The 24,370-nt window shown below is 42.2% G+C and overlaps 1 protein-coding gene across 8 annotated transcripts in view; it reads left to right on the forward strand.

Annotated features, from left to right (window-relative positions):
• ARID1B (AT-rich interaction domain 1B) overlaps positions 1-24,370 on the forward strand; it is a 676,179-nt gene that overhangs the window by 499,951 nt on the left and 151,858 nt on the right. For 7 of the 8 annotated variants that reach the window (XM_053293734.1, XM_053293751.1, XM_053293741.1 and 4 more), the window contains one exon: positions 15,935-16,024. The exons of the other annotated variant lie outside the window; for it this stretch is intronic. In XM_053293734.1, the coding sequence (XP_053149709.1) occupies positions 15,935-16,024 (90 nt within the window). The remainder of the gene's footprint in view (positions 1-15,934; positions 16,025-24,370) is intronic. 8 annotated transcript variants of the gene reach the window in all.

Consider the following 24,370-nt stretch of genomic DNA (forward strand, 5'->3'; position numbering starts at 1 on the left):
GAACTGAATTTGACGGGTGGGTTCCAACTGAGATTTTTTGAAGTTTATTTGGAAACCCAGCTCCTGCAGGGTATCTATCATGATCTCGAGGGCAGCCGCTTTCCTAGCCAGTGGCCCACAGACTATGCGCTCCATACAGTGCCTGCTGGGTCACATGGCAGCGAGTACATATGTGCTGCCTCAAGCACGTCTTCGAATGCGCGTCATTCAGAGGTGGTTTTTAGATGTGTTCGATCCCCTTTGGGATCCGGGCCATCTAGAACGCACGCTCCCTCGATGGGTACGGGCGACGGTGAAATGGTGGACGGAATTTCAGCACTTGAGTTTCGGTACTCTCTTTCAGGCCCCTCGAACCCGATGGGTGGTCACAACAGACGCATCGGAGCTCAGTTGAGGGGCAAACCTGGAAGGGCTTCGTCTGAGAGAACATTGGTCCCCCGAAGAGAGGACTCGACAAATCGATTATCTGGAGTTGTTGGCCATTTTCAACGCTCTCAAAGGCTTCCTGCCCCTGGTTGGGAGTAATTCAGTGATAATACAAACAGACAATACAACGGCAAAAGCCTTTGTCAGTCGACAGGGCGGCATGTCCTCGAGGAGCCTTCTCTTTCTGGCTCTGGACCTTTGGCATTGGTGTGTGGCACATGCAGTATCGCCTTAGGCAGTTCATATACAGGGTGTGCTGAATGTCCCAGCGGAAACTCTGAGCAAATTGACGGTGAGCTCCGACGAGTGGGCTTTACACTAAGGTGTTCTCAGGGACATATTTGTAAAATGGGGAGTCCCATCGCTGAACCGATTTGTTTCCCATGACAATGCACAGTGTGCCTTCTATTGCTCGAGGGGAGGCCGAGGGCTCTCTTGAGCAATGCCTTCGTCCTATCCTGGATGGGCCCCCTTCTGTATGTGTTTCTCCTGTTTCCCCTCATTCCAAGGGTCCTGCGCAAACTGAGGGTGGATCGGGCTAGGGCAATCCTGATAGCCCCATGGTGGCCCAGGAGGCCTTGGTTTCCGGTCCAGAGGCTCCTGGTGGTGGATTGGAAATACCTGACTGCCCTGCCGGACCTGCTGTCGCAGGAGAAGGGACGGGTGCTTCACCCAAATGTTTGGTCCTTCCATCTGATAGTATGGAAGGTCCCGCCGACTTCCCATTGAGACTTAGGGACGTCCTGGTTGCTGCCAGAAAGCAGTTCACACGGAAATCCTATTATCACAAGTGGACTCGTTTCTGTTCTTACTCTGTACTGCATAACTTTGATGCGTTTAATCCATCCATTCAAGATGTATGTAATTATCTGTTGTCTCTTAAGGAATCTGGTTTAAAGCTCTAATCCCTTAAGGTGTATTTGGCTGGCATTGTGGCACGTTCCCCCACTGACCGGGCTTCATGGTTTAAAGATCTGGTGGTCAAAAGTTTTCTGAAAGATTTGACTCATACATTCCCAGATGATCCTGTCATGTCACCGACCTGGGACCTGTCAGTGGTATTGGCTGGCCTGCTACGGCTGCCATTTGAGCCCTTGGCTTCAGTTGATCCTCATCTTCTGACCTGGGAGGTCACCTTTTTGGTGGCTTGACCTCTGCCAGGAGGGTCAGTGAGTTGAGGGCCCTGAGGGTTGACCAACCGTACCTTCAGTTCCATAAGGACAAGGTCGTACTCAGGCCGGATGTCCAGTTCCTGCCCAAAGTGGTGTCCATGTTACACTGTTCGTCCCCGCTCACTTTGCCCATGTTTTTTCCAAATCCTTCATTGGATGAGGAAAGACAGTTACATCGTTTGGACGTTCAAAGGGCATTATCCTTCTGCATTCAGAGCTCTGCTGACTGGAGGAAATCTCCTTCCTTGTTTGTTCTGTATGATGGGCTGCATAAAGGTCTACAAGTTTTGGCCCAGTCCATGTCTAGATGGATCGTTTCTACTATTGAATTTTGTTATCAGTTGGCCCATAAACAATTGATAAGTTGTCTGCTATGGTTAAGGCACACTCTGTTAGGTCCATGGCGGCCTCTTGTGGCCTTTGATTGGGCGGTTCCGTTGGATGCTCTATGTGAAGCAACTACTTGGGCTTTGCCCCATTCATTTATTCATCATTATGCAATTGAAACCATGGCATGGAATTATGCTGTGTTTGGCAGGAGTGTCCTGCAATCCATTTTCAGTTGATGTACTTGTTTCTGAAATAAAATTTTCTGGCAGATTATATTTGCTTCTGTTCTTCACTTCTCCTTGGTTGCTAGCTTGTTATGTACCCATTTGTGTAGAAGACAGAGACCACGTCGAAGAACAACAGGTTACTCACCTGTAACTTTGGTTCTTCTAGTGGTCATCTGTACTTCTACACGCCCTCCCGTCTCCCCTCGGGGTTCACTGAAGCTGGCCTCTGAGACTGAGGTGATGAGGAGTGGCACAGCCGCATATATTATTTATTTATTTTAAAAAAATAGCAGCTGGTGGCTAGGTTCCCGCCCAAAGCAGGAGAATTGAGCTTGTTAGGTTCCGACAAGGTCTTTGCACAGGCGCATAGCCCATTTGTGTAGAAGTACAATTGACCACTAGAAGAACCAAAGTTACAGGTGATTAACCTGTTATTCCTTAAAAGAGCCCAAAAGCTGCCTTTCCTTATTCTCCTTATTAATCTTCTCATGGACAGTATGCTTCATCCCCACAACTGATTTCAAATATTTCTACTTAAATGTTATGCGAGGACCCTGATAAGGTATCCTAAAACCAAATTTAAATCCCTCCCATAAATAAAGCCTGTCACGAAGATTAGGGTAATATTGAAGTAATGACCAAAGGGGTTCAGATTTTATGGGACTAGGTCCCTTTTGCATGTGGGTGGGTCTCCTAGGTCCAGGTAAGTCCTTCCGACCCCACCACCACTAGGATCGGGGACAATTAAAGGAATGAGGACCACTGCAGACTGAACAGTTGTGACGAAAAGGGCATTGTTGCCAGGAACATGGTCCCATCACACCAAACTCCCAACACAGCTGCAGGCCTGAATCTGGAGAAGACTGGCTTTTAGGGGCAGACCATACAACCAAGTGCCCACTGTCCGAATGCTCTCCACTTATAGGATGATTGGGGGGTCATAATCTGCAGCCACAAGGTTGGCTGGAAGAGGGATCCAGAGCTGAGCGGTGGAAAAACATTTCATCATACCTCACCCAAGCAGGCTGACTAAATGCAAAATAAATTGCAAAATACATTATATCTAGGTATTTTATTCATGATGGTGCTTGCACCAATTGTTTCTGTAATACTACCCCCATGTAAACAATGAAGCCCACCAACCAATTTGACCAATTGCGATCCACTGTTTTTACCGTAATTTCCCCCTCTCCTTTGAATCAGACCAGTCTTTATACTGAGGTTCTGTTTCATGATATAATAAGGAGAAAATGTCAACATACTGATTTCTCCAAATATTTTATTTTGTGGACATTAAAATGTGATCACTCAACTGCAAGGACACATCACCATAAGGATAGAATTCTATCACTTCCTCTCTAGTATCAGAATTCCTAGTATGAGGCCTCGATTTAACAGATTTGTCAGCCCATTGTTTCACTCAGGATGATGGTGTTTCACTAGAGACTTGCCCTGGAGACTCAGAAGATTGTTTACCAATGGGGGTTGAAGTAAAATACATCCAGGCAGCTGGGGGCAAGCCTAGGACAGGCCAAAAAGGTATACCACCGCATACCTGATACAACTGCCACACCCAAGCGGGATAAGACTCAGACTCACCTGCTGGACCCACATCTGAATCCAAGATGTTACGTTGGGAAGATTTCTCCATAGGAGTGGTTTTGACAACCGCAACTTCTTCACGTGGCCCCTTATCCAGTGCATCAAGCCAGGCCTCGATAGACTGCAAGAGTTGCAGCTGTCTTTAGAACCCCATTTAGGTCTAACAGCCGAAGTCTCACCACCTTTGTCTTTTTTTCTGAGCTTCCAATGTATCTAAAAAGCACAGAATACAAGCCATAACCATCTGGCTCTCATCTTCAGAAGGAGAATATGATGCAAGGGGGTTAGGTTGCCAAACTGGCAGCCTTGGAGCAGGTATCTTCCCTTTTGCTTTTGTTTTCCATGTCCTTTCTTTGGGGCTGTAATTAACTATGTTATTCAGGTATGAACACTCTTGTATGCATGTTGTATATACATGTGAAAACGCATCCTCTTTATCTATTCGTCTACTAATATTTTCTCTCTTTAAAAAATTATATCTATTATTAAGCCAAAATATTTGTCTTCACGTTTATATATAGAATATAAATTAGCCTTTTACTCTTTAATCAAGAAAAGACTTCCCCCTCTTTTTCTTTTTTCTTTTATACATAGCTTCTATTAATTGCCAGGGAATTACTTCATTCACATCTACTTGGCTCAATGGATCAATTCATTCACTTTTGCCAAATCATTAATTCATTTGGCTCACTCCAATTTGTCCATTTATTCACTTTCCCCAATTTAACAATTCATTTACTTATTCCAAGTTTAACAATTCATTTATTCACTCCTATTTATCCGTCCAAATGCCCAGCAATTTATCAAATCATTTACTTAATCATTTACTCACTTTAATTCATTATTATTTACTTACTTTAACCATCAATTCGTAAGTAAAGAAGTTTCTGATAGGAAGAGCAAGAAATATAGATAAAACATTCAAGCCAGATGGGCCAAAGCCCAGAAGGGACTGTCTTCGTCTCGCAAATGCTGACTAAGGGTCTGGTGAAGCCCCTGGTCTGGTGAAGCCCACGCTGGGTTTTAAATGTAGCAGTGGTGTCTCCCTGCAGGCAGCAGCTAAACGCTAGTCTGACTCGCCCAGTGCCACTTGGTCGCAGTTGCAGCCGCCTCACTTGCTCTCTTACTCGGTAGTGACCAATCACTTGCCTGCCCACAGAGCAACTGAGCGAGAACATAACGGAACTGGCTGCTTATGCTATAATCTAGTTGGTCCATCTGCAACACGTGATGGGGACAAAAATGGTGGCCAGCATGCCCACCTCTCAGGCCGGACTCACAACTCCGCCCCACATTCATTGTGTATTGGCACTAATGCAGTTAAGGGGGCACGGAGCAGCTTTATATGGGAAAATAAATAATAAATAGCATGGTTCCCTGTCCCGAAAGGGATCACAATCTATAAAGAAACCCAAGGAACAACCATTTAAGGGCCATTCCCCCTTTTCCCTCGGCTGCCCCTGATGTATTTTATTGAGTGTCCCTCAGCTCTCAGGGACATATTTTCAGGGAGGATTGGGGGTAGCTGAGGGAAAGGGTTTTGACAAAAATAGTCTGTGTGAAATGCTTTTTCACATTACTCGGGATGCTGCCCAGGGATAGTATATACATTAATTGTGATAGTGGTAGTGGTGGTGATGATACCTAGAATTAAGAATGAGTGAGGAGATTTTAGCAATTTTTTAAATGCAAACTTGAAAAATCAGTGGTACAAAAAGTATTCCTACCTACATTTGTTTAGAATTCTCTTATTTTTTCCAAGGTCTGTTGCTTGAACTACTAAAACAAAATTTTGCCTTTTAAAATACACTAAATAGAGAAGAGTTCATGTGTTCTTCTGTAGTTAACAGGTATTTGTTCAGTTATATAGCAGCAGTAGCAGAGTGCAAACTACCAGTTAATTAACCATTTGCTGGCTGCAGATACAGTAGTTTTCTCATCTTCTGGATCAAATGTGTTCTCTGCCATAAGGTGAAATGGCAAAATTCAAGTTTAATGAAGCTCCTTGAAGAAAACATTATTTAGTAATTGGAAGTAATAAAGTCTTTTTTTAGAGACTCTGCAGGTAAGTAGGAAATTCAGAGAACATAGGGCATAAACAAATGGCGCAATTGAGACCATACTAAGAAAGCTAAGTGAGAACCTGCCTATGCTGTTGTTTGATGCAGTTACATTAATAGATTGGGCTTACATGGAAAGTGATCCAAAGTATAAAAGTTTCTAAGAGTCTAATAAAACCAGATTTCTTTCTGTTTTCCATTTGGCATCCATTCCTGGCATATGCAGGTAGATTATACTTGAGTGCCGTATATCAGATAATTCCATTATTTACTTTCATTTCCATTGTAAATAACATAAGAGCCTTCCTGGATAAGACTGAATGCTGTCTAGTCCAGCATCCTGTTTCCCACAGTGTCCCACCAAATATTTCTGGGAAGCTGTCAAGTAGGAGATGAAGGCATGCCCCACTCCTGCCTTTGCTCCTCAGCAACTGGTGTTCGGAGGCATCCTGCCTCTGAACCTGGAGATGGCATATGCCATCAAGTCTAGTAGATGGATTGTCCGCCATGAATTTGCCTAAGCCCCTTTTAAATCCATCCAGTCTGGTGGCCATCACCACATCACATGGCAGAGAATTCCATAGCTTAATTATGCATTATATAATTATTGACCCTTGTCCGACTTGGCTTGTTTGATCTAACAGGGTGGTTGTTGTAGAAGGCCTGGTAGAGATCATAAATGCATCTCTGAGGGAAGGTAGAATGCTTCCTAGTCTTAAGGAGGCAATTATTAGACCGCTTCTTAAGAAGCCTACCTTGGATCCCTCAGAGCTGAGTAACTACAGGCCTGTCTCCAACCTTCCGTGGCTGGGCAAGGTAATTGAGAGGGTGGTGGCCTCCCAGCTCCAGACAGTCTTGGAGGAAACGGATTATCTAGACCCATTTCAAACTGGCTTCTGGGCTGGCTATGGGGTGGAGACTGCCTTGGTCGGCCTGATGCATGATCTCCAACTGAGAATGGACAGAGGAAGTGTGACTCTGTTGGTCCTTTTGGACCTCTCAGGGCTTTCAGTACTATTGACCATAGTATCCTTCTGGAGCATCTGAAGGGGTTGGGGTGGGAGGCACTGCTCTGCAGTGGTTCCGCTCCTACCTCTTCGGCAGGTTCCAGATGGTGTCCCTTGGAGACTGCTGTTCTTCAAAATCTGAACTTTTGTATGGTGTCCCTCAGGGCTCCGTATTGTCTCAGATGTTGTTTAACATCTACATGAAACCGCTGGGAGAGATCATCAGGAGATTTGGTGCAGGGTGCTATCAGTATGCTAATGACACCCAAATCTATTTCTCCATGTCAGCATCATCAGGAGAGGGCATAACCTCCCTAAATGCCTGCCTGGAGGCGGTAATGGGCTGGATGAGGGATAACAAACTGAGACTGAATCCAAATAAGATGGAGGCACTCATTGTGCGGGGTCGGAACACGAGAGATGATTTTGATCTGCCTGTTCTGGATGGGGTCACACTTCCCCAGAAGGAACAGGTACGCAGTCTAGGAGTGCTTCTGGATCCAAGTCTCTCCTTGATGTCCCAGGTTGAGGCAGCAGCCAGAAGTTCCTTCTATCAGCTTCAGCTGATACGCCAGCTACGTCCGTTTCTTGAGTTAGACAACCTCAAAACAGTGGTACATCTGCTGGTAACCTCCAGACTGGATTAATGCAATGCGCGCTATGTGGGGCTGCCCTTGTACATAGTCCGGAAACTACAGTTAGTCCAGAACGCGGCAGCCAGGCTGGTCTCTGGGTCATCCAGGAGAGACCATATTACTCCCATATTGAAGGAGTTACACTGGCTGCCAATATGTTTCCGGGCAAAATACAAGGTGTTGGTCATAACCTATAAAGCCCTAAACGGCTTGGGCCCTGGGTTTTTAAGAGAACAGCTTCTTTATTATGAACCCCACCGCCCATTGAGATCATCAGGAGAGATCTGTCTGCATTTGCCACCGGCTCGTCTGGTGGCTACTCAGGGACGGGCCTTCTCCGTTGCTGCCCCGAGGCTTTGGAATGCGCTCCCTAGTGAAATAAGAGCCTCCCCATCTCTTACATCTTTTAAAAATTCTCTAAAGATGCATTTCTTCACCCAGACTTTTAACTGATATTGTTTTGATTGTTTTAATGTTGTTTTTAGAATATTGTTTTAAAATTTTAAATTGTGTTTTAAATTTCTTGCTTTTAATTTTTTGTTTTGTTTTTGTGTTTAATTAATGTTTTACTTTTAATCTTGTTGTAAACCGCCCAGAGACATAAGTTTTGGGCGGTGTAAAAACATGATAGATAGATAGATAGATAGATAGATAGATAGATAGATAGATAGATAGATGAAAAAAAATACTTCATTTTGTCGGTCCTATATTTCCTGGTGGTCAGTTTTATAGGATGACCCCTGGTTCTAGTGTTGTAAAGAGGGAGAAAAACTTTTCTCTATCCACTATTCCCGCACCATGAATAATGTTATGAACCTCTATCATACCTCCCCTTAGTCACCTTTAACCTAAAGTTAAGGACTCCATTGGCCACTGATAATATATAAACTAGCTAGGGATGTGCACGAACCACAGTTCAAGTACATTTTGAGAGTGGGTCCCAGGAGCTTTAAGAAAGAGCAGAGCAGCCTCTGCATACAGCTTCCTGCTAGGGCAGTGTACATCCCAAGAAGCCTCGCTCATGGCATCCGTGCATACTTGAACCGCAGTTCATGCACATCCCTAAAGCACCATGGTTTGTGCATGCACGGATGACACTCATGTGCAGCTTTCTTGAAAATTTGTTTTATTAACTCCAGGCCCATATTATTTATGTTTAAAAGGATATGATTGCAAAGAGGGCAGTTGAGTAATCTGTGAAAAATAAAATAATTGCCATCTTTTGTGCAACACTGAACATATTACTCAACTTTATAAACCAGCTCTAATTTCTCTTTAAAATAAATACTACTTGCATGCATTTATAACATAATGTAGAGTCCATCTTTTAGGTTTTATCCCAACAAAAATGAAGAGGTAATTAAATTTTAGGAGCGTCTATTGTACAAGTACCAGTAGCTGCTTTTCATAGATTTTTATGGGCATTTCATTTCATATAACACATAATAAGGACATTATGGCTGGCACACAATGCAGTTGATTTGACTGGCACCCATACTGCCAAGATCTACATGTTATTCTACTAAAAGATCTGGCATCATTGCTTGATATTCATAAAAACATCAATTCATAAAAACATATGGTAGTGGTTAGCCGATATAGTCGATATAATAACTCACTAGTGTGCAATCTTGGTTACACAAAAATGGCAACACAAAATCAGTATTGTGAAAAGTTCTATTTTATTTCATTGAACTGTAAACATTGTCAGTTTCTTTCCCCCTTTCTTTGATGATGATGATGATGATGATGAATGTTTGCTGGTTGAAACTGACCTCCATACAATTGCAATTTTTCGCCTAGGTACTTGTTCACACATTGCTGCTGCAGTTTGGGGTGTGTGGCCAGCATCTGCCATCCTCATTTACCACTGTCACCAAAAAAAAAAAAAAAAACCCTTTAAGGAAGTGGATATGTTTTCCAATATATTGTGAAATGCCCAGAGCATCACTATTTCTGCAAGCAGCCCCTGCCTCCACTACAAAACAAGCTGCCCTGAAACTCTGGGGAGCTTCAAAAGCATTCTCGGATGCAACATGATGAGTTGTCAGGAAAAGAAGGAAGAAGTAGGAAGACTCAATAAATCTATTAAAATCTTAATATGGGTATACAAGCCCTAGCTCACAGATAAAACAGCTTCTTCAGGCCACAGCCATTATTTAATGTCTGCAAATTGGTTAGGTTTTGCTAACAATTTAGAATGAAATTATGAAAGTTTCATGTAAATGTAACAGGTTATTTTTTAATAAACTATGCATTGTAAATCTGTGCATATAATAATCTATGCAGGATAAACTGAGCAACGAAGGTTTGCTTTGAGCTTCTTAAGGGCCATGGGAAAGTGCTCTTGAACCCTCTCAGATCATTCCTGTTCAAGATCTTTCCAGCAAGGCCTCTGTCTTATTTTGCAGTCTGAGCTACAAAGAAGCTCAGTGAACAGATTTAAGCAATGTAGTCCCTTAAAAGCCAAAGGGACTAAATTATAAATCCAGGCAGACTAAATTGGCTATTTGTATCTTGCTGCCCTAATACCATATGATATAAGAATTTCTGGAAGCATTTTTAAGATGTCCTTAAAATATTCCATCTGATGGCAGCTTCAGGCATACACAGGATGAATTTTAGTGCCCTCATGTAACAAGATATTACTGTTGGTTTACATTCTAGAATCACTGAATCCATCCTATTTGCAGTATAATGTTGAAATGTAATGTTTTGATACATCTCATCAGCAAATAGTTTGTGGTTTTTCTTTGGATGCTCCTTACTTGCTTTTAAGTGATCTTTGAAGAAAAGGCCATGAGCATTAAAGATTTTGCTGCTGCTGCACGCAACACCTTAAAGAGAACTCTGCCTCTAGACAAGCATTTGCAAAATGTGGAGGCAAGGCATTTGTTGTGACCTCTCATAATATCACTATGCCTGTACAAATACACGGTTTAAACTGCAAACTGGTAATATTAATTAGTTCACACTATGGAAATGTTGATGTAGGTTAAAAATAAAGGAAAACGTTATTGGAGAGCATTTTAGAAGGGAACAAGCTGCTTTAGGAAGTGATGGAATTTCCATTCTTGGGTGTTTTCAAGCAAAGTATTGATAGATATTCAGTAATTACAAAAGTATAGAATATTCTGTCCTAAGACATAAGACTGATCAAAATAGATCAGTTGGATCCCTTCTAACAGATTATGGGGCTATTCTCACGACCAACAAAAGCCGAGCCTGGTGGTTCTGGAGCGGCTAACCTGCTCGAGAAACCCTGGCAAAAAAGCAGGTTTGCGGAGCGAGCGCTCCAGCAAACCTGCTTTTTGCAATCATGAGTAGCCGCGCTGTGCCTTCGCGCCGTGCCTACTTATGAGTAGACCCCTGACCAGGAGGCTTAAAAGCAGCATCCTGGCTCGGGGGTCTCCCCAGTATGCCCTGCGCGCTCACGCAGGGCATACTGGGGCTTGCGGGGGCCATGCGGCCCCCGAGCTCCCCAGCCCTCACCGTCTCCGTCTCGGGGCCGGACATCGTGTGGGTGGCCGATCCGGCCGCCCACGGCTCCCTGCCCGCTTGTGAGCGTGGCGAGCAGGCTTAGCCTGCTCTTCCCGCTCAGCGCCCTAAACCGGGTCTCACTAATCGTGAGACCCGGTCCTCTATATGTTAGGGGATTGAGAGAAAATTATTTCTTTCCAAATTCCCAATAATATTTAAGAATTATAGCTTACATATTTTTATACTGTATATCACTCCAACATCTTTCCATGAAAGTCAGCTGTGGAAACAGTTGGCTAGTGACTTTAAAGTGATGTAGTAGATGGAGCAGAAGAAACATGTAGACCTTGGGCCCCCAGATGTTGTTGGACAACAACTCTCATAATCCCCAGACATGACCTTTGTGACTGAGGATGTTGGGAGTTGTAGTCCAACATCTGGGGGCCCAAGGTTAAGAAACCCTGATGTAGACTTTTGCAGCTATTTTCAGCCATTCAGTTGGCCAAGACACAATTCAGATTAGTTCTGAGGAACAAGTGAGCATCATGTTCTGTCTTCCACCAAGGAAATGCTCTTGCATAGATGAGACATCCACCAACCAGCCAAAAAACCAAAACAAAACACCACTATCTAAACTGCTTTGAAAACATTTTTGATTAAAAGCAGTATATAGGTTTATTATTATTGTGCTGTTTATGTTGTTGATTTTTCGACTATTGCTCTTATTGCATTTATTCTTAGTGCTAGTTCTTGTGTAGCCAATATTAAACCCTCAGTTTCTTTCTTCAAGTTGCCCTTCTTAAGCCATTGCCAGGTCTAGGTGATGTTTGATTTTCCTGTTATTTTGTGCAAATATTGACCATGCAGGGGCTTATTTTTCCATTTTTCTGCTCGGTTCTTGACTTTTTTTTTTTTTGTTTTGTTTTTTGTAGGCCTGCTTTGTTTCATTGGTGTTGAATAGTTTCTCATTACTGACCATTTGAAGTGCATCTTCTTCACTGTCCTTTATATATTCTTCAAGGCCTCTTTTCTCCTCCTCTACTGTTTGATGGACTTGCAGCATTCCTTTTCCACCTGAGCTGTGATTATGATTATGATTATCATCATCATCATCATCATCATCATCATCTTGTTTACACATTCAGACAGGTGTTATAGACTGGTTTGTTTTATCCAGACATCGAGTCCTTCCAGGGACCTGGGATGGCTGAATTTTATTATCAATATTGTTGTTATTATTATAGATATCATTGCAGAATATAGTTGCTTTTGGTAATTGGCTGATGGTGATTTCTGTGGCCCCATGGTGTTGAGGTGCTCATCAACATGTTTTGGAATTGCACCTAGGGCGCCAATTACTACTGGGATTATTTTGGTCTTTTTCTGCCACAGCCTTTCAATTTGTAGATCTTTGTATTTTGTTATTTTTTCTATTTCTTTTTCTTCTATTCTGCTTTCACCTTGTATTGTTATGTCGATTATTTTTACTTGTTTTTCTTTCTTCTCGACTACAGTTATATCTGGTGTATTGTGTGGCAGATGTTTGTCTGTTTGTAGTCGGAAGTCCCATAATATTTTTGCATCTTCATTTTCTACCACTTTTTCAATTTTATGGTCCCACCAATTTTTGGCTACAAGTAGCTTGTATTTTTTGCAGATGTTCCAGTGTATCATCCCTGCTACCTTGTCATGCTTTTGTTTGTAGTCACTCTGTGCGATCTTTTTACAACAGCTGATTAGGTGGTCCACAGTTTCATCTGCTTCTTTACGAAGGCGGCACTTGCTATTTGTTGTTATATTTTCTGCTTTTGCTGTTACTGCATTTGTTCTTAGTGCCTGTTCTTGTGCAGCCAGTATTAAACCCTCTGTTTCTTTCTTCAAGTTGCCATTCTTAAGCCACTGCCAGGTCTTGGTGATGTTTGATTTTCCAGATATATTGTACAAATATTGACCATGCAGTGACTTGTTTCTCTATTTTTCTGCTCAGTTCTTGACTTGTTCTTTCTTGTAGGCCTGCTTTGTTTCATTGGTGTTGAATAGTTTCTCGTTATTGACCATTTGAAGTGCATCTTCTTCACTTTCCTTGATATATTCTTCAAGGCCTCTTTTCTCCTCCTCTACTGTTTGGTGGATTTGCAGCATTCTTCTTCCACCTGAGCTGTGAGGGAGGTATAGCCTATCTACATCACAGTGGGGGTGCAGAGCATTTTTAATATGCCCAAACTTCTCAAATACGTTGGGGCTTTTCATACAATTCCGCGCACGGCCGTACGACTGCTCTTAGCCCTGTGACCACTCATCCCTGCTGTGCTCAAGCTTACACGCCCACACGACCTGAAGAATAGAAGCTAATTGTAAGGGGCCAGGACTCATTAGTCTGGCCTCCAAGTATCCCTCCAAGTATCCCAAGTACCGTCCCCAGTACCCTGGGGGATTTCCACAGAGGATAGGTGCTCTGTATACCATGCTTACCAACATAAGCATTCAAACACTTGAAGAGCGGGATATAAATGTAAAAAATAAAATAAAATAATAAATAAAATCTACGGTGGTTCTCCAGCTGGTTTTGCTGACAAACCCAGTTGTTTCTCAGTTTAGCAGTGAATGAAAGTCCCAGGAGGCACCCCAGAGATGCTTTCTTTCCTCCTGTGGCAAGTTGATTGTTTGGCATGAAGTAAATTGCCTTGTAACAAAAGAAGAGGCATTACTTTGTTGGCCCATGTTGATGGTTCCAATGTGTATCACAGAGAAATCTGCTTTGTAAGATTTTGCTTTTAACATGCAGCATAGTTGAAGAGGAGACTGATGTGCCCAAAGTTTGAAAATGGACTATTTGTAGGCACAGAACAAAAGAAAAGATAGACATGTAAGATGTGAACTCATTCTTCCAGATAAATATGGTGTAATGTTTGTGTATATACTCTGTAAAGGTCTTTTGAATGAGAAATTAAAAATGCAGTATATGGAGCAATAGTATACACATATAGCCACCTGTGTTTCTAGCTGCCATGATTTTTTTCCTGGTAAAAGTGCACGTTTATTTAAGCTTTGTAATAGTACTTGGAAAAAGATGGACTACCATACATTTCTATTAGTCTAATAAAAATGTTTATTCTACTTGCATGTCTGCTGTTAACGTACTGTATTCCTTTTGGAGGCATACTCAAATGAAATGTGCGATTGATAAATTGGATTAGGTTTAGATTTTGAAGAATTTGTGTGAAATAAAATCATACTTCCTGGTGCCCTATAGATAACAAATTTTGCATGAACAATTCTGCCACTGAAATTAGGTGAATTTACTACTTTTTACATTAGAATGTGCACAACATTTTAAATAATCTTTTGTACTTTTTGAAGAAATTCTGAAATTCATACTTCTCTGTTACTTGCAGATACCAAATTTTATATGAACAATCCTGCCACTTGGTTGAATACACTGCTTTTTACACCATAATATGCTTGGGAAAAGGTTTCATTTTATTTCAAAGGAAGAAATTAAGAAGATAATCACATTTTTACTGTTATTGTTCTCAACAGAATTTAACACACAATAATCATGATCAGCTCAATAATTCCAAAATGACATCACGCCCCCAAAAAACCAGAAGATATTTCTCAGATTCAAATTTACTATGATTTAAATTTACCACATGTGGTCATTATTCAATAAAATGAATAATGCTTGAAGCTGAAATGCTACATATGTCAAACTGTTCTTTTACTTCCCTTTTGCAAGCATACTAATAAAAATTCTATTATATATATTTAGATTTCTTGACTTTTCCTAGAAGTGTAATCTACACAAAATGAATTTGCCCAGTCAATGACGGGCCTCACCTACTAGTATATATATAAACATAAAATACTCAGTTATTGATATCAGTTCATTTCTTCCATTCATACCAAAGGATCATTTAAATCTATTAATAAGATCACAGGTGCGTCAAATTACATCTGGTTATCTGATGCATAATATTAGGGGATTTTCTTCCACAACCTTTATTCAGAGTCATTCTAATCATATACAGTGTTTTTAAAAGTATCTTAGAGATGAGGTGGAGATTTAAGTATAGAGAGAAGAAGAACAAAAAGTACATATGTGGTAGGAATGCTCTTTGATATACAAGTGTTGGAAGAAAATGCCAGGCAGTCTGTTCCCCCCGCAAAGATTGATATAGCCGTGTTGATGCAAACAGTTCTGTCTGCATTGATTCACAGTACTATGCAGGTATTCAAATCAAGATGTAAATCTGCTGTACTCTTTGTGAAATCACAATTTTCAGTCATTTAAATATTGACTTGGATTCCCTCCCATGCCGACTTTCATGCTAATTTTATATTTTTACGAGGTGTCAATCATGAATTAAGCTCTTATTTGGATAACAATGTGTACACCAAAGGTTTTATTGGGTTTTATTCCCATGTTACACTTGGACACTGAGATAACATTAAATCCACTGATTCATTGGAAGATTTTTTTTCCCCCTCTGAAAGGCATAGATGGAATTTATCTTTGGTACTATTGTTGGCAACAGTCCATGTGTTCCTGGCTGGAGGCCAGTTCAGGCTCAACAGGATGAGTCCCACTGCTCAACAGACTTGGATTTTGTTAAACTCCCTCGCAGAAATATGTGTCAGGAGATTTGCAGCTATAAATTGGATCATGTCAGTGAGATTGGGAACAGGCTCAGAACAAAACTGAACATTTCAGCATGAATGTTGTTAAATGTGTTTATGCATACTTTCTAATTGGATGGCAACATTGTTGTTGTTAAAGTAAAGCAATTGCAGTATCTCTCTGAAGTATAAACCACACTTTAGAGGTTTATACAGTAGTTCAGTCCTAGCATGCTTACCTAGCAGTAAGACCCACTGAACAAAATGGAAGTCATGTTCAAGTAAGCATGCATAGGATTGCATTGTAAGAATGTTATATCATTGCTCTCTTTATTGAGAGCAAGTTATTTATTTATTTCTCCATATGTGTTACAGGTAACCAGATGTCATCCCAGACTCCTGGTAGCCAATCAGAATCCAGCTCCCATCCTGCCTTGAGCCAGTCCCCAATGCCACAGGATCGAGGTTTGTGTTGGAAGATGGATAGACATGAAACTTAAAAGACAGAGGATCTGTGCATAATTTTTCCATGTGTTCCTTGCAGCAAGAAAATTCCACTTGTAATAATCTCTCAGCAAAATATCATGTCAAACTATTTCCTGAGGGAGGAGTAAATAAAAAAGGGTATTTACTAGAACTTGGTTAAAAACAATGAGCTTTGTGCTCTAAAAAAAGCATTATATATCAGAAGATCTTGCTAGATAGTCTTAATGGCCTTTAAACATTTTGAATTTGAATACAGGAAACATTATTTATAAATATCTGACTTAGAATTTGGTCTCTGTAGAACAGAAATATAGTATTAGCAGCTTTACATATGTCAGTCAGTGAGTCTTTATTACAGTCCTTGACCAATATCACAACATCCAAAACAATATAAATTTTTAAACATAGCCGTATTAATAACATGACTGTGCACTGGATCTAACCATTAGTGAGCAGAGTGCAACAAACTCATATTGCAGAACAACAGAATTTTGCAACTGTGTATGGGATAGACACATTCACATCTATTAGCAAATATTTGATGTAGGATTCATATGATTGACCTGGCAGATTATGTAAAAGATCTTGCTAAATAGTCCTAATGGCCTTTAAACATTCGGAATTTGAATACAGGAAACATTATTTATAAATATCAGAATTTGGTCTCTGTAGGATAGAAATAATGTATTAGCAGCTTTACATATGACAGATTTCCCATAGCTCCCAACATGTTGATGACTTCCTATACTTCTGGGTATAAGCTATAAAAATATTTTTCTATAAAAGTAATTTTTTTGTTAGCATTCAGGAAATGGCTAAGTTCTTGCGCCTCTCTCCTCAAAAAGTGCCATGGGCCTATTCCACCGAGGTTCAAATTGATTAACAATAATCTCATCTGAACAGAGTTTTTAATCCCACAGTCAGAACTGAAGTTTTATGACTTGGAATATAAGTGTTAATTGCTAATCCAGTTTTCAACATTAGACGCTATGAAAGGGAAAGAGAGGAGAGAGGAGACAAGCTGTGTGAACTATATATGCATCTATAGAACTTCTATACTCTATATATAACTTCTTCAGAGCAAGTCACCAAAGTGGGCATGTGTTGCTGTGGGCTGAACTTGGAGATGTGCAGTGGAATCTCAGATAAAGTGCACCTTCAGATTGGACCTGCACCACACTTCTTGATTGTCAGCAAGCTCTCTTATGTCAGAGAGAAAGAAGTCATGCATACCTGACAGAGCAAGTGCTAGCAAGCCACCGCCTCAAGAGTGTCTGTTAACCAAAGTTCTAGTAGAGTGGGTGGATTATCGCAGAAAAGTACATATGTTCTATGTGAATTCTCCTTGATATGTGCATGAATGGGTTCGGGGCCTCCTTTGGAAAGTTCTGAACTGGCTCAGGCGCTCACAGCCAAACCAGCTTGGCAGGGCACAGAGCAGTTCCCTTAAAAAGCAGGTAAGCAGGTCCTTACCTGCTCCGCTGACACCCCACTGAGTGAGGCACGGCGCTCACTCTATCAAAAGCCATGCATGGCTGCAGCACTGTTCCCTGCCGCCTGCATGTAGCATTAGCACGCACATGGCCGTTGTGCATATGCACGTCGACCCTACATGCAGGCTGCAGGGAATAGTGCTGCAGCCATGCATGACCTTTGGTAGAGTGAGTGCTGTGCCCGGAAAAGCGGTGGGGTGGCAGCAGAGCAAGTAAGGACCTGCTTTTTAAAGGAGCAGTGCCCTGCTCGCGCCTGCACAAGCCGTTCATTCTCATCCTTTCTTGGTATTTCCTGTAAGATATCCTGAAACATAGAGTCAGTTCTTGTCAGCATTCCCTGTGGATATTTTTCCTGTGTGCATTCCCACAACCTGCTCCGGGTTTTTTCTCCAACCAATCATATCCTAGAGGAGGAGGTGAGAGACCTTTTTGTTGTTGTTAGTTTGACAGCTAGTTGTGGAAGACCGGCAAGACAAGTTGCCAAGCAGCTGGATCGCACAACAGAACAATCCAAATCTGACCCAAATCTTTGCTGATTTTTATAATGAACTTGCCTTTGTGACTACCTTCATCACCTCATGTTCCCCCCGCCCCAGACCATTTAAGAGGCCATGGAAGTTTAAAGTAGAAATCATTGCTTTCTCTCTGTGATTCCTCATGGAATCTGCTCAGACACAAAGGGCTCAGTTACATCGAACCTGTAGTCTCCATTGTTCAGTTCCAGGCATCCTCTAACAACATCTGCATATGTAAAGCATATGTTCACACATAGACTGGGTAAATTCACATTCAAGTCAGGACAAAGAGGTCAAATTTCTAGATACGCTAAATGACTGTGCCCTAGAACAGTTGGTCATGGAACCAACCAGAGAGAAGGCGACCTTGGATCTAATTCTGAGTGACACCCAGGACCTGGTGCGTGACGTCAGTGTCATCGACCCTTTAGGGAACAGTGACCACAGTGCCATCAAATTCAGCATACATGCGGGGAGAGAATCACCATGGATGTCTAACATGGACATTTTGAATTTTAGAAGAGGAAACTTCTCCAAAATGAAGAGTATGGTGAAAAGAAAGCTGAGGGGGAAAATCAGGAGAGTCACTTTGCTCCAGAGTGCATGGAGTTTACTCAAAACCACAATACTAGAAGCCCAGTTAGATTGTATACCCAAAAGGAGGAAAGGTACCACTAAGTCCAGGAGGATGCCAGCATGGCTAACGGGTACCATCAAGGAAGCCATAAAAGGGAAGAAGATTTCCTTCCGAAATTGGAAGGCCTGTCCAAATGAAGAGAACAGAAAGGAACACAAACTCTGGCAAAAGAAATGCAAGTTGACAATAAGGGAGGCAAAAAGAGAGTTTGAGGAACATTTAGCCAAAAGTATCAAGGGGAATAACAAAAACTTCTTTAAGTACATCAGAAGCAGGAAACCTGCCAAGGAGGTGGTTGGACCATTAGACAATGAGGGAGTGAAAGGGATTATTAAGGAGGATATGGAGGTTGCAGAGAAGCTGAATGAGTTCTTTGCATCTGTCTTCACGGCAGAGGATACTGAGCATATACCTGTTCCTGAATCAGGCTTTTTAGGGTTGGAGGCTAGAGAGCTGAGTCAGATAGAAGTGACAAGGGATGATGTTCTAAACTGTCTGGAAAAACTGAAAGCTAACAAATCACCAGGGCCGGATGGCATCCATCCAAGAGTCCTCAAAGAACTCAAATGTGAAATTGCTGACCTCCTTGCTAAAATATTTAACTTATCCCTGAAATCGGGCTCTGTACCAGAGGACTGGAGAGTAGCAAATGTAACACCGATTTTCAAGAAGGGATCCAGGGGCGATCTGGGAAATTACAGGCCGGTTAGCCTAACGTCCATTCCAGGCAAATTGATGGAAAGCATCCTCAAGGATAAAATTGTAAAGCACCTAGAAGAACAGGCCCTGCTGGGAGTGAGCCAGCATGGCTTCTGCAAAGGTAAATCTTGCCTCACCAACCTTTTGGACTTCTTTGAGAGTGTCAGCGAGTGTGTGGATCAAGGTGATCCAGTTGACATAGTCTACCTGGACTTCCAAAAAGCTTTTGACAAAGTTCCTCATCAAAGACTCCTAAGGAAACTTAGCGGTCATGGGATAAGGGGACAAGTACATGTGTGGATTGCTAACTGGTTGAAAGACAGGAAACAGAGGGTAGGTATAAATGGAGAGTTTTCACAATGGAGGGAAGTAAGAAGTGGGGTCACCCAGGGATCTGTATTGGGACTGGTGCTTTTTAATTTATTCATAAATGATCTAGAAGCAGGGGTAAGCGGCGATGTGGCCAAATTTGCAGATGATACCAAACTCTTCTGGGTAGTGAAATCCAAAACGGATTGTGAGCAGCTCCAAAAGGATCTCTCCAAACTGGGGGAGTGGGCAACAAAATGGCAAATGTGGTTCAATGTTAGCAAGTGTAAAGTGATGCACATTGGGACGAAAAACCCCAACTTCAAATATATGCTGATGGGATCCGAGCTGTCAGTGATGGACCAGGAGAGGGATCTTGGGGTTGTGGTGGACAGCTCGTTGAAGGTGTCGACTCAATGTGCGGCAGCTGTGAAAAAGGCAAATTCAATGCTAGGGATCATTAGAAAGGGGATTGAAAATATAACGGCTAACATCATAATGCCCTTATGCAAAACTATAGTGTGACCACACTTGGAGTACTGCGTACAATTCTGGTCACCACATCTTAAAAAGGACATTGTTGAACTGGAGAAGGTACAGAAGAGGACAACCAAGATGATCAGGGGCCTAGAGCACCTTTCTTATAGGGATGGGCCCGGACCAGTCCGGAGGCCATTAAAAAAGCCTCCGGACCTGGGCGGTCCGGTTTGGGTGGGGGGTACCTTTAAGAGCGGCGGGAGGATTTACTTTCCCCTCCTGCTGCTTTCCCACTCTGGCACTGTAATCCTAAGAGTAATTGGGGTGGCAGGACACGTCCCTGCCGCCCCTTCCCCGACGTTGCTTGGAAAAACTCCCAGGAGTCCTTTGCGCGCTCTCACCATTTTGGAATCTATCTCGGTAGATGTTCTTATGATCCTATAGCAGAGGACTGGATGCAGGCTTGTTCTAATGAAGAAGCTCAGATTGAGAAACACACCAGGAGTTTACTCATCTGACACTGCCAATCACCTAAAGCTGCCAGTTAGCATCCTATGAAGTGCTGGAGGCCAAAGTCCACTTTCCAGTGGTTGTGCTTTGGGTTCAGCTGGGGTATTGGGTGCCTAACCTATGGTAGAGCATTAGGGCTTAATGCATAGAGTTGCTTTGCATGAAGCAATAGATCCCACACTGCTAATCAGCTTCAGTTTCAGGTTCTCTCAGGGCTTCAGGGCCTCTATGCTGTGCATTTCTCTGTCCTTGGGAATACTTCCAGCTGAGGTCATTGACTAGAGCCGAACATCAGTGTCTTCACTGCCTAACATGGAATCTGATGAAGTGGGCTAGAGAGAGGCATCCAACTCTGAGTCACAAGGCGAAATAAAAATGCTTTATTTTTTGATGAATAATTTATTGTAACCTGCAGTTTGAAAATTTAGATTCTAATCTTCAAATTGCTCTGCTGGCACAAGCCTGGCTGCCATTTTGTTTCTAAAACATTCTTTTGATGTTTGTCTTCAACAGACCTGGCTTTTTATTCAGAATATTTATAGAAGCTCCTGTCATGCTACAGCTAATCTTTGTGACCTACCTTGTTTAAAATGTCCATTTGTTTCATGCAGCAGATACGAAATTTGTAACCAGTGAGGTCATATTGATTTTGCAGTACATGTTTCCCCAAAGCTTCTGTAAGGTCTGTGCAGTTCGCATATAAACATGCGTGCATTCCCTTTTGTGCCCGGTCATTGATTAGAGACTTCTTTGAAATGGAAAACTTCACCTTTTAAAAGAAGCTGTTACATTAGTTGATTCTTTTGCTTGCTTGAACTGCTTTCCACTGAACTTAGAAAGGGGAGGGAAGGAGAGGGGAGAGCACAAGGGCTCAGAGGGAAGGTGCTTGTCATTTACTGATAAAAAACCAAGCAGAAAATGGTTCCTGCTGAAGACACCTGATCCGTAGGCATCTGTTACAGTAATTTAAACACTTGGCGTACTGATATAAATGTTTCCAGCTAAAAACGCCAAGTGACCCTTCAGTTTCAGGCAGTGTTTTTGTTGCTTCCAGCACTTTCTGTAACATTTCTCTCCTTGTTCAGAGGAATGAATGAATGCTTGGACAAAAGACCACTAATACATTTATTGAAAAGGCCTCAGTACTCTCAATGCTCTGCATGAAATAACCAGTGAGGTTCTCTCCAAAATATGCTTGACTATGTAAGATCTAAGCCTCACCATTCCTGAATGCAACCCTCACATTTTAAAAAACCCCTATCGGTGGTTCCATGCTGAAATTGTTTTGTTTTATTTTGTCTTATTTTCAATGTTTGCTCAGCACCCCTTTGGGATTTTTCCATGTTTTTGAGCCTAAGGGTATATATAGTGCATAATACGGTAGAGCTTCAACCAATAGGTTTTTCATGTTGTACTGATTGGACGTGTGTAGCGCAAATGCAAATGTAAGGTTAATATTGTATTTGAAGATTCTGATCTTAAAATGTTTTTCCTTACATAATTTGTAATCATGGTGACGAGGAAAAAACTGATAATTTCCCAGAAATTAATCTTGAGGGAGCAGATTGTTAGTGGGATATTTATCTTTCCTAGCCCTCTTTGAAGGGATATTGAAATAATTTCCTTAATGACCAGGACCTAGTCCTTGTATTGTCCATACATGTTTTTGTGCATATCTGCCTGATGCATCTCTGTTTTGAAGCCTTATGGGCCTGATATATATTTTACCTTTTTAAAAAATGATTTCTTATTTGGCAGCTTTTTTTTTAAAGCAAGATGAAATATACTCCACAAGGAGGAGATAGACCATCAAATCACACAAGTTCTTCCTGCCCAAGGTCATCTCTAACCCTAATCAAGCTTTCCAGGCTCCCCCCCCCCCCCGCCGATTTGTATGCAATGGTTTGGACACATTCATGGAGTGTATGGCATTAAAGAAGAAAGCAATTAGAGTGAGGGCATGAGAGTCAAAGCAACACTCTCCCAGATTTTTGCAACCTGGACACCAGAGCCTATACACAACAAAGCGCTTGACACAATGAGTGTGAAGTGCTAGATGGGGTTTGTGCAGGGAGAGTGGACTAAGCCCGCTCTCCTCACACACAATCAGTCGCTCGTTGCTGGCTGTTCCAGTCGGGTGCTCCCACACTGGCCACCCACTGCGGTCGGGCGCTCCGGGGAAAGGGGAGCGCCGCTGCGTGGCACCCCAAACCCCAGGAAGGCACCATGCAAGTGTGTGGTGCCTTCCTGGGTTCCCCTCTCTCCACCACCACGAGTGTGTCAGCTGCGGCTGACACACAATCAAAAGAGCCAGCGTGGTGCAGTGGTTAGAGTGCTGGACTAGGACCGGGGAGACCCGAGTTCAAATCCCCATTCAGCCATGATACTAGCTGGGTGACTCTGGGCCAGTCACTTCTCTCTCAGCCTAACCTACTTCACAGGGTTGTTGTGAGGAGAAACTTAAGTATGTAGTACACCACTCTGGGCTCCTTGGAGGAAGAGTGGGATCTAAATGTAAAATAAAAATAAAATAAAATAAAAGAACGAGGTTAACGGAGTGCTCACTCTGTTAACCTTGTTTAAGGGTAGGGAGTTTTAAGCAGGCTAGCAGCCAGCGAACCACTGAGCCCACCCGCAAGCCTAGTGGTTCTCACAATTGCTCAAAACCAGGCTGGGCTCCCGTAGCCCAGTTTTGAGCAATCATGTGAATAGCTTCAATGACTCTGCCAGAGCTAGTGACTCTTGGGGGCTGTTTTCTCTAATTTGCTTGTTCAGGATATAAGTACATTAAATTATTCAATCTACAGGAAAACCTCTGTATTCTTGGGGGTTTCATTCCCCACCCTCACCATGGATAATGAAACAGTGAACATTGAGTAATTAGGGCAATGGCATCACGAGGGGATAGGTTCCTGGAGACCCGAAAATCACAGACAGACCTTGCAAAAATGGGGTTTGTGAAATAAAGTGCCTTACCATAGACCACAAGCCTCTAGCAATGCCCCCCCAAAGTGCCAAAATCCATCTCCCCCCCCCAATGAAAAATCACTATTTTTGAAGCTTTTATCCCCCATCAAAACGAGCCACAAAATGGCTCCTAGTTACAAAATGGTGGGCAGAAATTACCTTGGAAGTCACTTTCACATATATGTGAAAATTAACCCTTTTTGCCTATTTTTTTGGCATATGCCCAGGTTGGATGCCAGTTACCCGACCACAGATACGCAAAACTGCAGGTGTCAGGTCTGCGAATGCCGAGCTTTGCCTTTTCATGTTTATTGCATACTTCACATTGGGTGTTGAGAACATTATTTTAGTATACTAAACTGTAGTCCCTCTTCCAGTAGGAGGTCCAGTAGGAGCTCTTGATTTAAGTAACGTTTGTTCTTAGATTTAATATATATTTATGTAGGCAATTATAACAGATTAAAACAATCACGTTGTAACATAAGAAAAACTATAGTAGCATTAGATAGAACAGCAGTACCAAGAGGATAATGGAAGGCTCAGGAAAATATATAGGTCTTCACTTGCACCAGAAAGCCATGAGAGTAGGTAACAGATGAGCTTCCCTGGGGAGAACGTTTCGCAGTTTGAGTGCTACACCCAAAAAGGCTCTCTCCATGAGTGCAACCCTAATTTCCAAAGGCAGGGGCACCTTGAGCAGGGCCTCTGAAAAAAAATC

The sequence above is a fragment of the Hemicordylus capensis genome, chromosome 1 (assembly GCF_027244095.1).
Source record: "Hemicordylus capensis ecotype Gifberg chromosome 1, rHemCap1.1.pri, whole genome shotgun sequence".
Classification (NCBI taxonomy): Eukaryota; Metazoa; Chordata; class Lepidosauria; order Squamata; family Cordylidae; genus Hemicordylus; species Hemicordylus capensis.